The 17,568-nt window shown below is 33.9% G+C and overlaps 2 protein-coding genes across 2 annotated transcripts; one reads left to right on the forward strand and one right to left on the reverse strand.

The window, feature by feature from the left end:
* Nucleotides 1–243: 243 nt before the first annotated feature.
* LOC110998255 (eukaryotic translation initiation factor 2D) lies at nucleotides 244–8,358 on the forward strand. Its single transcript, XM_022266806.2, has 12 exons — nucleotides 244–405; nucleotides 498–756; nucleotides 1,181–1,347; nucleotides 2,090–2,219; nucleotides 2,577–2,718; nucleotides 3,184–3,310; nucleotides 3,979–4,075; nucleotides 4,999–5,195; nucleotides 5,638–5,773; nucleotides 6,351–6,503; nucleotides 7,081–7,224; nucleotides 8,143–8,358. Exons 1-12 carry the CDS (start codon nucleotides 350–352, stop codon nucleotides 8,233–8,235), a joined length of 1,701 nt encoding a protein of 566 aa, XP_022122498.2. The 5' UTR covers nucleotides 244–349; the 3' UTR covers nucleotides 8,236–8,358.
* On the reverse strand, nucleotides 8,236–10,636 carry LOC110998254. The gene has a single exon (XM_022266805.2). It carries the CDS (start codon nucleotides 10,547–10,549, stop codon nucleotides 8,651–8,653), a length of 1,899 nt encoding a protein of 632 aa, XP_022122497.2. The 5' UTR covers nucleotides 10,550–10,636; the 3' UTR covers nucleotides 8,236–8,650.
* Nucleotides 10,637–17,568: the final 6,932 nt, after the last annotated feature.

Here is a 17,568-nt window from a genome sequence, read left to right on the forward strand (position 1 = left end):
TATATCTGTCCCATCGAGGAGTGAGAGTTGTGATATTAATAGAATGAAGTGCGTCTCCAATATAAGAATATTATAAAAGACCCAACGCTGAGTTTTGATGTTTGAAGTTGACACTATACGCCTAGACCTAGAGCATCGTCAATATTACAATGATCTAGATTCTAGAGCACACTATAGTCTGTAGGGAAGATGTAAATTGTCCTAATCGTTGGCTAATTGTCATTCTCAGTTGTCAGCTGTATTTTGAATTTTTAAATTTGCCAAATTTTACAGGATTTTTATTGAAAATTACATAAATAAATTTTGTTGAATTGAACCTTTTCAAAACCGTGTTGTAGTATTTATCAATATGTTTGCTAAACCGTACAAATTGAAATCCACAAATACTCTCAAAAATTCAGAGAAGTAAGTGCGGTTAGATTGCTTATTTTTACTTTTTTGTTCAATTACTAGAAAAATTATAGCTAAATAGCCTTATATATATATCTTTTTTACAGAAAACACTTGATACAGAGGCTTGAAAAAGGATTTCCGTCAGTCAACGAGGAAAAATTTAAAGAAATTGTGCCAAACAAGTCGACATGTAATTTCATGAAGTTAGTATTACATTCCGGAGAAACGGCCGGTGTTTATGCTGTGGATGGTGTGCCAATGATCATTGATACTGGAGAGGCATTAGTTCCTACTGTTTGCGCACTTTGGAAAGTCCCTGATTTAATACCAACAATAGTAATACACTCTCCTGTTCTAAGCAAGGTATAATTTGACTATTCTATAATATATTGTCTCTATATTGATATAATTTTAATTAAAAAATAAGCAAATTGTTGTATAAATTATTAATATTTTTAATATTTTTTTATACAGGCCATTAAGCTGGAATTTTCGTAAGGGTGATGTAAAGAAACAATACTGACACTTAGCATTTTTAGGACTTCTTAATGAATATCTTTTAATAGACATATACACAAATGGCTGCAGGATTTTTTATTTATACAAAAATATATAATATGTAAAGATAGAATTTTCTTTATAAATTATGATTAGTATATTATGTCTGTATCTGTGTCTTCTATAAAACAAACTAGAAACAAATATTGTACTGCCAGACACATCTAGAATGAAAGAAAATATAAAAATCAGACTATATTAAGAATAATAGATGTGCTCAATATTACAGGTCCAAGGTGGAGTACCACTTTATGCCCCTGGAGTTGTCACAGACCCTACAAACTTTCCAAGATTCAATAAAGGATCATTACTTGCAGTATGTACAGACAGTAATGCAGCAGCAGCTATTGTTGGGCGGGCCACAATGTCTTCAGGAAACCTTCTAATAGCATCTATGTTGGTAATTTACTTACACTTTTATAATACAAAACAGTTTTAGAGTTTTAATTTAAACAACACAAATATTGTATGTTCCTTGTTTTTTAGCCAAATCTTATTGAAATTTTGACAGATCAATGTTAATATCTTTGAAATAAAATGGGGTTCAAGTTATATGTAAGTTTATCCAATTTTATGTAAGCTAATAACATAATATGTTAATCATTGAATATGATCCTTCTACTCATTCTCACTATATATTATTTAAAATTGTTTACCTAGTACCAATTTTTGCACTTGATGTTTATATTTAGTTTTTGTTATTTTTTTTCAAACCGGGCGCAAACGGGCAGGAGGCTCACTTGATGTTAAGTGATACCACCACCCATGGACACTCTCAATACCCGAGGGCTTGCGAGTGTGTTGCCCGTTGCGTGCTACCTTTTAAGAAATGGTACACTCTTGAAGCACCTCAGTTGAATTGGTTTGGAGTTGTTCTCCTATTTCAGTTTACATTTTGTTTTGTTTAATATGTGATATTTAATTAATATATTCCGAATACCAGTTGATCTAGAGTTATTGGTCTGATTTTGATTGGTGACTTGTGCGCCTGACATTACATGGTCTTAGACATGCCTTGAGTAATTTTCCTTTACCTTATAAGTGAATATTGTGTTGACAAATAAATTGCCACTCACCCATTGAACACAGTACTTTCAGATGATGAATAGCTAAAATCTATGTATTTTTTAAATTTCAGGGGAACATGTTTAGAAGTTTTACATGTAATAGGCGACAATTTATGTAAGGAACTTAAGTTTAACAAGATAGAACGGCCAAAACTACAGCATGGATTAAATGTAAACTCCGTTATACAAGATATGGGTCAGGTATTATCTTTTAAAATACTAAATTATTTTTTTTATGTGAGTTTGATTTTACATAATTTGATGAATTTTAATTTGAAAGATTTTCAACAATGGTTCTCTGACAGTAATTAATGTTATTAATTTGGGCTTAATGAATATGTATGAATATATATAATACTTAGCTGCATTACGTTTGATAAAATTGTTATTGAAGATACACACAAAATTTTTGTGAGTATATTTGTATGAGTATGTTATATAATTATAACCTTGTGGTTTCATCTATATGTTTAAGATAAATTTCATTTTAAAACTAATTAAACTCAGCTCCCCAATTCTCATGTTTAATTATGATTTAAATGAAATAATTTATTACAGCTTAACCTACAAGTGAAAGAGGAGTGGCCCAGCTTGGTACCTGAAGCTCCGGTTGCGAATGAACCTAGATTAATCCCAGATAGTGTAACGGATAATAAAATAATAGAAGAAACACAAATTGTAGAAGACACAATTGCAACTGGTAAGACTAATATTTATTAAACTTGCTTGAGCAGTGTTGGCCTAGTGACTTCAGCGTGCTAATTTCATCCCAGAGGTCGTAGGTTCGATCGCCGGGTCTGCACCGATGGACTTTCTTATCATTCGCTCGAACAGTGATACATATTAAGAAACTTGACTTAACCCAAAAGTCGATGGTGAGTGTCAAGCACATGGTCACCTACTTGCCTATTCGATTATTAACTATCATCGGAATCACTTTCATAAATGCCTTAATAAATTTTACTAAGAGACGGAGAAAATAGATATTTTGAACACAATAACAGAATATTATTGTAACAAATACTTGTCTAAAACTTAAAAGACATGGACTTACTGTAGTTATAGTCTCGAATAAAGGCCTTTTTTTTATTTAATTTATTTTTAGTAAAAAATATATAGTAAAACTTTACACAAATTACTTTTTTTTAACTTAAGTGTCTTTCAGAATGTTCTGATACAGAAGAGAGTATACCGAGTGACATGGATGGCTTATTGAGATGGTGTCTTCTCTCATTTCTCAAAATACACGGAAAAGATGTTGAATTACCTCTCAAAACCAACCTTTTATATAAGTAAGTTGTATTCAAATATAAATGTATGTATGTATACTTATTGCATAGATGCATATTTTTTAATGTAATTTTTTTTTTCTTTGGTTTACGGTGCATGTAAACTTTTTAATGGAAAAAAATAATAACATTTATTTTTTGTAATTATTTTTCTTGATAGCTGTTTACAATTTTTTTAAGTATTTAATTTCAAATTAAACAGATATATACAGTCAAAATCTGTTATAACGACATTGAAGGGACTACTCATATTTAGTCGTTATAACCGATAGTCGTAATAGCCGATAACATATTTATTAAGAACCTAATACAGAAGAATTCAGCCGGGACCATTGATGTTGGTCAATATAACCGGTATGTTGTTCTAAACGATGTCGTCGAAAACGGTTTTGACTGTAAATAACATTTATTACTTACAAAACACACACAGACACACAAAAAAAATTCTTAAAAAAAAAAAAACAAGTTATGTTTTAAGCGTGTGTGTTGGTGTTGTAACTGACCCTGACTCAGCATTATGCTGAGGAGCAGAGAGTTCCACAGCGCTGGTCATTCTGCCAGAGACCACATCAGCTAGTTTGCGGTTCAGACGCATATACAAATTTTTCATCATTTCTGTGTTTCTGTGTTTTGTTAGTAATATATTATTCATTATTATTGTCAAATTTCAGGAATTATCTGATGCCACTATGCCCTCCAGACCGTACCATAGATGTGAAGAAATCCTCTTTTAAGAAAATGGGCAAGTTCCTGGAGGCAATGCAAAGGGTAAGAATATATGTGTTCTATCGAATTAATAGTAACTGCTAAGGTAGAATAATGTAGTGGAATAAATAAATAAATATATTTATATTATACTACTACTGAATGCTCATCTGATGTTAAGTGATACCGACGCCCATGGGCACTCAAAACACTTTTAAGCTAACGCTTTCTTCTTAAGTCGAATTGGTTCAAAAATACTTCAGTGGGCAGCTGGTTCCACATAGTGGTATATATAAAGTATATAAGATTTAAACAGTTTATATACAATTTTCAAATGGTTGTTACTTCTACGTCCTATACGATAAAGTAACATAAAAAGATACTATATTTTTCGAAAGGACACCAGTAACGCTTTTTAGGTCTAGGCCTAGGCGTGATCATTTCTTTTATCTAATGGTTAAAGATTATCATACATCATCATCATCATACCATATATACAGGCTATTGGTGCACGGGGAACGAACCCACGACCCATAGTGAGACTCGCACGTTATATTCTAAGCCAATACTTATACTATATCTTAATAAGTTAATAGTAAAAAAAAAGTGTATGTTTTACTTCTTTGGCGTATGGAAAAAAATAACTACAAAGTGATTAACGATAAATATTAAAATTAATCAAAAAGATTTTATTTAAATAAATAAATTATAAGTAAATACTATCACCGTCGTATATGAAATTGATTTAAAAACACCAAAATAATATTTATTTATTCACACTGTTTAATTGAACTGTTACGAAACACGTGTTCTAAATATAAAGATACTAGAATATACAACTTGAACATAGTTATCGATGTCCATGCCACCTAGACCTAACTTTACGATGTCGAATTGAGGTGTCGGTGTGCGTGCATCGTAAAAATTCACTCTCATCATTTTTCTCCATCGCGCCAAAAGAAGTATAACTTAAAAAATATCTGCAGGAAGGTCTAGTAGAAGTGAAGGAGATAGAAAAAGGTGTTGACGCACTGGTGTCGGTGCAATTGTCGCACCCGGCAGTGCGTTCACACACCGCTGTGAAGCCAACGGTGTCTGCGCCCGTACTCGAGTATCAACCACCGGTAGTGCGTGAATTGTATTGTATTACGGCACATGTATTGGAACTGTTTTTGCCACTCAAGTAAGTATTAAAATATACGATACAGTATTAATTCAAGAAATACCCTCATTTTTAGGCTAAAGTAATTTATTTAAAAATAATCTAAAGTAATTTAATTTAAAAAAATTGGACCAAGTATTTTTAAGCTAAAGTAATTTAATTTAAAAAAAAATTGAACCAAGTATTTTTAGCTGAAGTATTTATTTAATAAATACTTTGAATCAAGTATTTTTATTACTAATTAGTTATATTTTTTATATTATTTACTCAAATAATATAAAAAATTAAATATTTATTAATATTAATTGTTGTAATAAGTACATTTATTTTAATAATATCACTAATTATATGAATAAAAAATTTTTTTTTTAATATCTTGAAAAATCTTTAGAAATTGTTTGTTTTTTTTCGTATTCTAATTAAAAATTGATAAAAATATTAAAGATTTTATACATATTTTTAGAAAGGGCACACCCCTACCGGCGAATGAAGTGCGTAAAACTGTACGCGATTACGTGAAAAGCAAACAGCTGGACGCAGGTCGCGGCTCTGTCAAAATTGATGCGACTCTCGCTAGAGCTACCGGGATTAAGGAACAGGTATGCCACTTTGACATCTTATTTTGACTAACTGATTTTTGACAGTTCATTTTACTTTAAATAGGTATTTAATTTTAATTTAATTTTAAAGTTCCTGTTTTTCCTGTGAAAATTTAAAAAAAAAAATGGGTTTCTCTGGGAGACCGACCTATATGCCTATAGCGTATGGGGGGAGGCTAGTATACTCTGATTTGAGGGTATACTTGAAGGGGATAAGAGGTTTCCAAAGCCAATTTCGTTAATAACTTTATTGTATTATTTATGTTATTTTATAATTAATTAATTTATATTTACATATTTCGGTAAGTTTTTATTCTGATTTTGGCTGTAAGTAAACAAATAAATCTGCCATTATCACGTTAACTCCTTTTTTACAGAAATTTACTGAATGCTTACAAATCATATATAAATATAAAAAAAAGAGTAGCGGAGAGTTTATTGCCAGTTCTTCTCTTCCGTTCTACACCGCTGATTTGAGAACTGGCTGTAAATTCACAATTAATTTGTTTTTTTTGACGTTCATAAGTGTATACCTATATGAATAAAGATATTTTTATTTTTGTATATTCTTCGACAGGCTCTTACAAAATGGGATGAGCTCATGATTGGTCTTCTGTCTCATATGACAGCGAGCACAGAACTAGTTTTTGCTGACGGTACATCAAGACTTATTAAGACGAGGATTGATCCAATACAGATGCAGGTTTTCACCAGGAGTGGGAATAAAAAGGTAATGTCTGTGTTGAAACACACATGTCATACTAGGTGCTTAACGCCCAAACCCAATAACCTATCTCAATCCATTTTTGACCTTAATTGATTTTGATCTTAATCCAAATTGATGAAAGTGTGCCAATAACCAATCGACGGATTGTAATAGCCATCTGTCGATACAAGCTATCCATGGTAGGTCGGATCGCTGTATGTGGATAGACCTTTGTATGAAAATGATAGTTCAACCGTGCCAATATCCTATCTTAAGATTTTATTGTTAATTCCGTGTTTTGTTTTATTGTAAATAAGGCTAGGCTTGTTGCCTAGGGAACTCGTTAAACGTCTCGTTCAGTCACTTGTCTGACGAAACTTTAGCGACTTGATTGGATATCGATCTTTAATTAACTGTCTAGAGATTCAATTAACTCTCTGATTTAACTACTTTACTGCGACATATCCCTTCCCGTAGGATGTTTGCCTATTCTATAAAATAAATATTCTATTTTATTAGGTGAAAATGATAACCTTTTTTTAAAGTCGTTAAAAAATACAAATAATATCAAAATATATTTATCGCAATTTTCATCCACCAGGTGACACTAGTTTCGAATCTAGAAGCGTTCGGATTCGTTTTACCGACCCTTGCCCAAGAGTGCCAACGCGCAGTGGCGGCCTCTTGCGGAGTCACTCGGTCTTCTGGAGCCAGCCATGATCAGCTAATGTTGCAGGGAGATCAGGTGAGATTGGAATTTAGTTATTGTATACTTTAATCTATTATGTACAGAAATTATAATTGTTTTGGTGTTTAAGGGAAAAATTATTAGAGTAAATATTTACTATGCGCCGTCACGAAAAACCGACACCCTGAAGTTAGCTATTGTAACTATAGTTCAGGGTTAATAAGTTTAAGAAATCCGACCATTCGTACTTTACTAACTTGAAATGTAATCGTTAATTTTATGTCAATAATAACACCCAAGCCTCGAATATCTTAAACCTCCTTCATGCACCATCAGGGAACACAGGAACAAGTGGTTTTTTCTTTTTCTTTCTATTTAAATTGGACTTGTTTATACCATTTTATAAGCACCAATTCTTTTTTAACATTTAGGTCACTTTAAACAAGAGCAGCGTCACAGACAGAATCAATAACTTTACATATACATATTATAAAAGACAATATACAAAACAGAAAACTGAAATTAAATAAACTACAGTTTAGTATTTTTTCAATTTTAAATGAAAAGGATTTTTTACTATATGCATAATAGTCAAACTATTATAAATTAAATTAATTTTCAAGATATTTTATACTTTAATTTATTGAAAAAAACTTTTTATCTAGAGTTTTTTTACATGAAATTCGTAGTTAACCTGTTTTTTTTTATTTTCTATGTAATATGTACAAGAACTTTAAAATGTATTTTATTACATTTCTGATCTCTAGGATTTCATTTGAAATAGTATAATTTAGTGACTATAAAATGGTGAAACTTATTTATTAGTAATATTATGCTTTTTATTTACTTTTGGGAGTAATTGATAACTAAATTAATAAAACAGAAGTCCTTTGTAAGAATTTATTTGTTTAAGTAAAAAAAAATTATTATATATTTCATTTATTATGTAAGAATTAATGAGTTTGTTTCTTTCAGACACACTTCATGGCAAAGCTTCTTATTGAAAAATATGGTCTTCCCAAGAAATATCTAGATGGTGCAGACAAAGCTCTTAATAAGAAGAAATAATTGTTTAAGACAAAAATAAAATGTTGATTTACATAAAATTTATTTATTTCCAAAATACTACAATTTTCTTAACCTATTATGGCAATTTTTGTAAAGCCCAAATTATTTAATAAAACTATTCTATGGAAGACAAAATTAAAATAATGTTATTCATAATAATCTCATTTACATAGCACATAGAAATTATATCTATAATTTTATAAGAAAATACATTTTATTCAAACTAATTCTAATACATTTTATAAGTCAAATACACATAATATAATTTTGATTAAATTTCTTAACTAATTAAGGTGGGTTATGTCCGTTATCGAATTTACAATAAGACAAAATTAAAAACTAAGGAAGCATTAAGCTGCTTTATACCACAACCATTAAAATTAATAATTTCTTAATTAATATTGATTTTGGAGATCTAAATTTTCGTTGATGAAGACATAAATTTAAATGGAGTCTTAAATGGTAGAAGAGACTTACGTTTAGTTTTTTTAACTGCTGGGGTTGGAAGGGATTCTGGCTGACGAATAGACCTTGTTCTTTCAAAAGTGCTTTCTCCAACCTCTGTACTCCATTGGCTTTTGCTTGATATGATTGAGCATCTTGATATGTTTGAAGACTTAGATGTTATACTAGTTTTAGATGGAGTCTTCCTTAGATTACTCTTATTTGTTACATCAGAGAAAATATCACTTATTCTTGCTTGTTTATTGGGAGACGAGTGACACCAATCACTACCTCTTTTCTCAGATTTATCTACATTTAGATACTTAAACTTATTGATGTCCTGTCTTGGTACTTGATATCCTTCCTTATCTATATTATCTAGTTCATAAAAAGTTAATGTAACACTCTCATCACTGTCAACAAAGGGATTGTTTGGAGTGAAGTGAACTTTCTTTGTAGATAAATCAGGGAATAGGTTTCGAGGCATGTTTTCTTTAGTTATCTTGGCTGCTGTGATAATCATGCTGCTGTCTCCATTGTCTGCTGATAGTGAGCTGTCTAGGTCTTCATAGGCATAACTTTTCCTGCGTCCACGAGAACGTACAGAGCCACTACGCCGGCGGGGACGTCGTGACATCCACTGTTTTTTCTCATCAATGTGATTGATTTCAGGGGGCAAAGTAATGCCATTACTGTCTTTGACAGGGGTCTTACTAATACAAACTAGTTTAGTACTGGGGCTGTTCTTGATTTCTTTAGCTAGTAGGTCTCTCTCCCTTAGATTTAATGATTCTTCCCTCTGCCTCAATGCTACTAAGCGAGACATCCACTGATGGCTAAGAGTTTCTTGAGATACTTTTTGGGCATCATCAATAAAGGTAACAGGTTCACTGTAAGGTTTTCTGCTTCTAGGAACATAACCAGGCAGCTCTAATGCTAATGCAGCTACTGTTGGAGATAGACATTCAGTATTCAAGTTGGTGTGTGGTGTATTATTTTGCTTCTGTCTCCGAGACACTATGTTGCAGTAAATGGGGCTGTCATCTAAAAGATGAGTTCTTGGGAGAGGTTTGATTTTCTTACACATATCCACAACTTTCTCTGAATCACATTTATTGACTCCAGAACTTGTGTAGTTGAACTTTAAAAGAATCTCAGATATATGTTTTGGAATTTTTAAAGTATCTGTGTTTGTTAAGACTGTAGGGTGATACAGGACTACATCTGGACGTAATGTAGTATTTCTGTCCTCGATTATGAAGTTAATGACATCCTTGAGGTCGTCACTGTATTGTACCATGAACTCTTGTTCGTGTGGTATTTTTTCGGATCCACAACACAGAGACTTGATTAAATACCCAACTTGCTGCATAACATCTTGAGGGATGAATTTTGGTGGATCTAAATCAAAGCTATTAATACGCAGTTCGCAGTTAGGGCTCACGAAAATCGATGCTGGCGTAATGCATTTTTGTAACGTCACAAATTCTAAATTTTTCAGTTCTCTGCAAGCCCTTACCACTTCCAATAGCGTATACCATATAAAATCTTCTGAAAAATATTTTCCATCCTCCCTTGAGACATCGATTAATTCTTGTAACGTTTGCCAAGGGTTGTATTCGAGAACAAAGTACAATGTCTTTGTTGGGCCGTGGAGAATTGTGTCGTAGTAACGTAGCAAGCTGCCTGATAACAATTTACCTATGGATTTCACTTCACCAACTACATTTTGAATTTGTTCACTGGAATATGCAGAGCAATTGTACGCCTTCCAAGCAAATATGTTGTTAGTGACCTTGTGCTTCACTTTGTAGAACGTACCACCGCAAAACACGTCAAGAACTTGATAATCTCTAAGCTTATCGGCCATTATTATATAATTTGTACCTTTTTATTTAATTTCCCGCATTTTGTAACCGAAACAGGGCCCCCCAATTTTCAAACTGAATCAACGTCCAACGGTCAAAAGTAGTGTTGTCTATAAATCGGCTTTAGTCGGAAATAAGTTTGAAAAACCGTTATTTTTTTGTATCTGTATACACAATGCTGCCTGCAATTATTACGAAATCAATTATATACTTAATATATATAAACAGGATAATTTTCATGTCGATTTTCAATTATATATAAGTATTGTTGATAATTATTTTATATTTAACCGGTTTACGGAATAGAATTGAAACACATATCTACAAGGCATATCATGGGTATAATTTAGGAAATATAGGACTTTACTGCCTCAACGATTACGTTAATTAAATATTTTTAGAAATTTGTTTGTTTGTTTAAAAATAATTTTTCATATGGAATAAAGTTAGTTACTAAAAAGTTATAAACGCTCGTGTTAATGACTATAATTATAATTAAAAGATTATTTTACTTTGGAGGAAATCGAGTTTCATGTTTGTGTTCACACAAATTAGATAATTTTTTCCCTAAAAACTTTACCGTCATTTTGAAATGAAATATTTATATGAGTTTAGAAACATTGGAAAACAAGTATTGAATGAGAATATGTTTATATAAACCTAATCATTGTCATAACAATAACAATAATTGGATACAGAGGGAACATAGCTGCCTATATCAACGGCAATAGCCCATAGGCTATTGCCATTGATATAGGCAGCTATGAATCTAGCCATCGTATGTAACAGTGTAAGAAGAAAGATTTATGCCATAATAACAAACTCCCTGCTTAAGAAAATAATATTTATGTTAGGTTACGGATGCTAATTGGTAAAAAATTTCTACCAATTACTATGGCATTTTATTTAGGATTAAATATAAATTCTCATTAATTAATTTTATTTTGTATTATGAAAATACTTTCAAATGTAAAATGTCAGAATTATCCAATTATATAATATTATATTTATATAAAGAAATTTAAGCAAAATCGCCAGTTTTATAAGATGGCAACATTGGGTTACTACCTAAGAGGCTTATTACACTATGCGATATTCAGACTGACTTAGTAAGACTGTCTTAAAATCTAATTAGCAAGCTCGCTATTACACTAGACTGAATACCGCATGCTAACTCATTTTTACTCATTTGCAAAGCGTACGTAGTCGGTGACGGATGTCGCCATGTGACTTAAGAAACTACCTTAGAGTAGGAGCTGCCGAGTTTGAATGACTATTAAAATGTTATATTAGTAATTTATATTATTATATGTAATTTAATAGATACTCCATACATTCAATATGGCAATAAAAATGGCATGTCTCGGTACAAATCAAGAACAGAACCAGGCTGGCACACTTTAGTATGTTGTCATTAGAGAATCGCAGAAAATTAATTAAATTTATTGACACATCGTTTGCAGCTAAGATATGCTATAATAAGATTGATTGTCCGAACCTTCTTTCTAAATTTAAGATTCATGTTTGTTTTTACCAATGTATCAGTGTGTCGAGCGTTGGCTAACTTTATCTATAAAAAATAAAAAACATTCCAAAGTACTTTTTTTTCTTGCGAACACGCCATGGTGCACGCGGCCACAGAAAAAAAAATGTACAAACGTCTTTGCTCTGCGACTGCCGCGCGCTGACTGAATGATTTAGCGTGCTAAGTCTTATTACACTACACGATATTCAGCAAGTAAGCCAGTAAGCACCGCCGAACCCATTCGGTCGGTCTAATTAGACAGGCTAACTGGCTAACTCTTATTACACTAGGCTGAATCTTAATAAGACTGTCTGAATATCGCGTGGTGTAATAAGCCTTTAACTACTTAAAGACTAGCTCAAAGTTTACTTACGAAAAACTTTGCTTAGTGTACACTTAGCATAAACTATGATTTGGTATTTTAACGGTAAGATTAAGCTAAGCACAAGCTAAGACAGAAAATGACAAAATACAAAGTAATGTTTTTTATTATCCTTTAAAAAAGTATAACAATAACAAATATTTAAACGTCTAAAACGGTACACATTTATTGATATCAATTTATTTTATTATTGTAATAACTAGAATTTTACAAGTAACCTTTAGAAAAATTATTTAAAAGTTAAATGACATAATTACAGAGATGACAATAATTTTATTATGTAGAACGGATTGCATTGTTATGACAACTTGTATTTACAATTCAAAATTTTCAATCGCTTTTTCACTTTTGCTGTTTCTGTTTGTGTTGGAGCTGTTACAAATGTTTAATCTTACTTTAAAACAACGACTGGCTTTGTGACTTGGACCTGGACCTGGCTTTATCGAAAGTGACATAATGGAGAATAATGTGGTCCCCACTATATTATTAATATTTCTATTTACCTAATTACTATTTCTTTAACCATCTGTTTACGATATAATTTAAGATTAATTAGTTTGTTCGACTTAATGTATCCCTATTCTTAAACGACAAAACCCAAACCTTTTTAAACATCTGTTTACGATAAGTTAAGATTTATTAGTTGTTCCATTTAATGTGTCCCTATTTTTAAACGACAATACCCAAACCTTTAAGTATCAAGTTACAATTTATTATAGAGAGAGTTCTATCTTCAAAAGAAAACATTGAAAGCATAGGAACTGCAGCCGATATGAACCAAAACTATATGTTCAGAACGAATACAACCAAAATGAAGCTAGGACTACGGTCAAAATTGACAAATACCAGTAATATTATGATTGCTTGTGCTGTATTGCATAATATAGGTATACAGAGATGGGATGCTTGGATGATGGTCATCTTTCTGATCAGACACCAGAAGTTGAAGAACACTGAAACAATGAAATATCTCCTACTGGTCTAGCGTTCCGGCAATCCGTGATTGCCCAATTAAACTACGTTTTTGGTAATAAAGAAAATCAAAACAAAACTTATTGTATTTTAATCATTTATTTTTCGATTCTTTCTTTTACTGGAAAACTTCTAATAATAGTTTATTTATTTGTTGAAGAAATTCTATTTCTAACTGATTTTAAATGTTCCATTTCTATCTCATATTTTTTTTTGTTGTTGTCCAGCTCTTGCCACAGCAACTTTTTTTAAGGTCCCAAAATGATGGTTTATTTTTTCTGCTTGCTGATTCACTTTTAGTTGTGGTGGTAGCTATATGCTTCTACGGACACAGAAAAGCTCCACCCCAAGGCGCAGACATAATTGTCAGTGGAGTAGTCATCCGGGTTGGTACCACGCTTAAATACCTAGGGCTGATTCTCGACCCACGGTGGACTTTCAGACCACATTTCGCAGCACTTGCCCCTCAGCTCACCGCCACCGCAAACATGCTCTCGCGCATAATGCCGAACCTCGGCGGGCCGAATGGGGGGTGTCGCCACCTTTACGCAAATGCGATCCGGGCGAAAGCACTCTACGGGTGCCCAATATGGGCCGACAAACTTACCAGGCACAATCGCACGATTCTCAGGCAGTCGCAGCGAGTGATCGCAGCCAGGGTTGCGAGGGCGTACCGCACTGTGTCCTATGACGCAGTGTGTGTCATAGCCGGTACCGCACCCTGGCATCTCGACGCGGTTGCTTTTAGCGAAGTATATTGGCGGAGAGCCGAAACCAGGGAAAGAGGAAGCAACCCCACACTGGAAGAAATAAACGCTTGGCGAGCCCTGGAAGCCCAAGAAATGCTAGCAGAGTGGGAAAAGGAGCTGGCGGGAGCGACTGCCGGTAAATATACTATAGAAGCCCTCAGACCCCTGCTCCAACACTGGGTAAGGAGGCGCTGGGGCCAGCTCAGCTATCGTCTTGTGCAGATCCTGTCCGGACACGGATGTTTCGGTAGTTATCTGCACAGAGTAGTAGGGTGTGAAGAGGCACCAACCTGCCACCACTGTGCCGGAGACAGCCCGGATGACGCCCAGCATACGCTGAGAGACTGCCCAGCATGGGACGTGGAAAGGGGACCGTTGCTGGATGCACTCCAGGGCGAGGACGCAACACTTCCAAATGTATTGAAGGTTTTAGTGAGCGCGAGAAATGACGGCCCGTGGAAAATATTTTATAATTTCTGCGAGGCGGTCATGAAAATAAAAGAAGAGGCGGAAAGGACCAGGGAGCTTTGTCCCGATGCCCATCCGCGACGGCGAAGAAAACCACAGGCGCGTCGCATAAACGCGCGACGCGCTCACCAAATTCTCGCCGCCTAAAAAGTGCCTAAGCGGGGAGCAGGGGTCCATGCGTCTAAAAGAAGGGATGATGACCCATCCCTGCAAGTACTGGACCCGATCTCCCCTAGCTATTTGTAAATGCGTATGGCCCGGTCTGTGAAAGATGCTTGCTGTGTCAAGCATCCTCACAAATCAACAATGGGCGGGAAGAGGCGGACGCAACCGCCGCATCGCGTGTTGGGAAGCGGATAAGGCTCTGCTGTTACCGCATCCCGCATAAGGCGATTGTTGGTGGCACCTTGGGGTTTTAGTGGGTATGCACAATGGCGAGTCCCACATAATCCTTCTGCACCAAGCAGTCGCGCCGCGGAAGGGTATGCGCAAAGCATTTCCCCAAGTAAAAAAAAAAAAAAAAAAAACATATTTAAATGTGGCCTCTATACTGGACGCTCTTGCCCTCTTTGGTCTCCAGCTTTCATTATCATTGTCATGATCAGTACCAGCTAAAAAAGTAAACAGTCTAATAAGTAAACATTTAGAAATGTCTTTTAATGGCTAAGATAACCATAAAATTTTTGCCGCGGGCTTGTACCTAACTAGAGAATGAAGTGTATGAAGATCTTTGTCATTTTCTTACAGCATATTGATATTTATGGATAGTGTATGTTGGTGGATTACTTACAGTCACACGTTAGAGTTATTAAATTCCATTGTCAATTAATCCCAATCCTCTTGTTTATTTTTGGGAAACGGCATCCGTCTTCCTGTTCTCCAGAATGTCAATCTTGGACTGCACCAACTGTACGAGCAGTTGCCTCTCAAACTCCGACTAGGGCTTCAGTTTTGCCAATTTTCTCCAGTTTTTTGCGCGAGTCCGGTCCGAGTGAGAATAGCCGTGGTCAGTCATTTAGCAGGTACAAAATCCGTTGAGCAAGCAGGGTCGTCAGGTAATAAGAGGTGGAAGATTAATATTTTTAGGCCAACGAAAATAACAGATTGAAGCGAGAGTTGAAGTTAGTTTGAATATTGTTGTCAAGATATGCCAGTGCTATAGGGCAGATACGACGAAATAAAAAGTCAAGTAAAAGATATGATGGCAAAGTAAATTTTGGGCCATTATTTTTGTTAGGCTTATAGTCAAAGTTTTTGGTAAGTCGTCGATTTCGTGGACCTGAGATTAAGCTAAGCCAACACTCAGAGAGATTCGTAGTCTGCTCTATAAATACCAAATATGACTTAACTTGAAAGTTTAGCCTGAGCAAAGTGTAAGTGCGCATAAGGGTCTGTTTCACAATGTCCGGATAAGTTCGAAATAAGCTATTTATTACTTATTGGTAAAACAGTATTTTTACGTTTCACGACTGTCAGGTAGCGCGAAATTTCTTCAGAACCTTTACCTTCTGAATAATTTATGTGTTGCATAGCTATTTGGTTATAAATAGCAATATATTAGTTATTGTATTGTCGTGAGGTTTCCAAAGTAGAGTCCATATCTTTAACTCATGGATTGAATGAAGCTGTAATTAATCCATCTCACTTTTAAATTGATAATTACTGTGCAAAAAGTAAAAGGTTGAATTGTGTAAGTATAAAGTTGTTACTTTATGCTTATAACTTTATATAATATAAATGTAAATATAAATATTGTACAGGAAGCTAGGTCATAGCCCTGTTGGTTATAAATAGCAATATATTAGTTATTGTATTGTTGTGAGGTTTCCAAATTAGAGTCCAGATTTTAACACATAGATTGAATGAAGGTGTATTAATCCATCTCACTTTAAAATTGATAATTACTGTGCAAAAAGTAAAAGGTTGAATTGTGTAAGTATAAAGTTGTTACTTTATGTTTATAAGTTTATGTAATATAAATGTAAATATAAAATATTGTACAGGAAGCTAGGTCATAACCCTGTTGGTTGTAAATAGCAATATGTTAGGTATTGTATTGTTGTGAGGTTTCCAAATTAGAGTCCAGATTTTTAACACACGAATTGAATGAAGTTGTATTAATCCATCTCACTTTTTAAATTGATAATAATTACTGTATAAAAAGTAAAAGGTTGAATTGTGTAAGTATAAAGTTGTTATACAGTAATACCCCGACTTACGCTACCTCGACTTACGCGAATTCGGAGTTACGCGATTTTCTCGTCTATTCGTTTTTTGTTTGAACGCCGCGCAGTTAAAGTCAAGCGGCGGCGTTTGTGTCTGAACTCTGACTCCCCCCGCCCGCATTGTTATTCGTTCAGTTTACAACAAGCACAGACGTGTAGTGATGTAAACTGTGTAGGATAGTGATGATGTTCAAGAGCTTGTGGATTCACACAATGAGGAGGTCACAAATGATGAGCTCATATCAATGCGTGAACAAGAGGAAGAAATTGATAATCATGATTCTTTGGATTGAAGAGAATCAATTGGAAGATCAAATGACAGTTGGAAACTTGACAGAAGCCCTCAGTTCGATTGAAAAAGGGTTAACAATTTTGGAAAGCATAGACTCCAATTAAGAGCGCATTTTTGTTACAAAACATGGATTAAAAAATTAGTAGGATGCTTCGAGGAGATATACGGGAGAGGAAAACGACTTTGTAATTACAATTTATCAAACCTTCTACATCAAACTAACTTCGGATTGCGTTTATACACTCTATTAATATAGTTTGTCATATTATCTAGAATGAGATACTAATTATTTCCTAAACTATTGCTTTATTTAGTCTCCAGTCCCAATTAAACATACTTTGTATGTCTTTATATGCAAATTTGTACCCCGACTTACGCGAATTCGACTTACGCGGATAGCGCTCAGTC

The sequence above is a fragment of the Pieris rapae genome, chromosome 23 (assembly GCF_905147795.1).
Source record: "Pieris rapae chromosome 23, ilPieRapa1.1, whole genome shotgun sequence".
In the NCBI taxonomy this organism is placed as follows: domain Eukaryota; kingdom Metazoa; phylum Arthropoda; class Insecta; order Lepidoptera; family Pieridae; genus Pieris; species Pieris rapae.

Excerpts from the sequence above, each read along its gene's own strand:
- LOC110998255 (XM_022266806.2), top strand. The coding sequence starts at position 350 with ATGTTTGCTAAACCGTACAAATTGAAATCCACAAATACTCTCAAAAAT. Across the intron at positions 757-1,180 it reads ACTCTCCTGTTCTAAGCAAG|GTCCAAGGTGGAGTACCACT; the intron begins GTATAATTTGAC and ends TCAATATTACAG. Across the intron at positions 5,774-6,350 it reads CTACCGGGATTAAGGAACAG|GCTCTTACAAAATGGGATGA; the intron begins GTATGCCACTTT and ends ATTCTTCGACAG.
- LOC110998254 (XM_022266805.2), bottom strand. The coding sequence starts at position 10,549 with ATGGCCGATAAGCTTAGAGATTATCAAGTTCTTGACGTGTTTTGCGGT.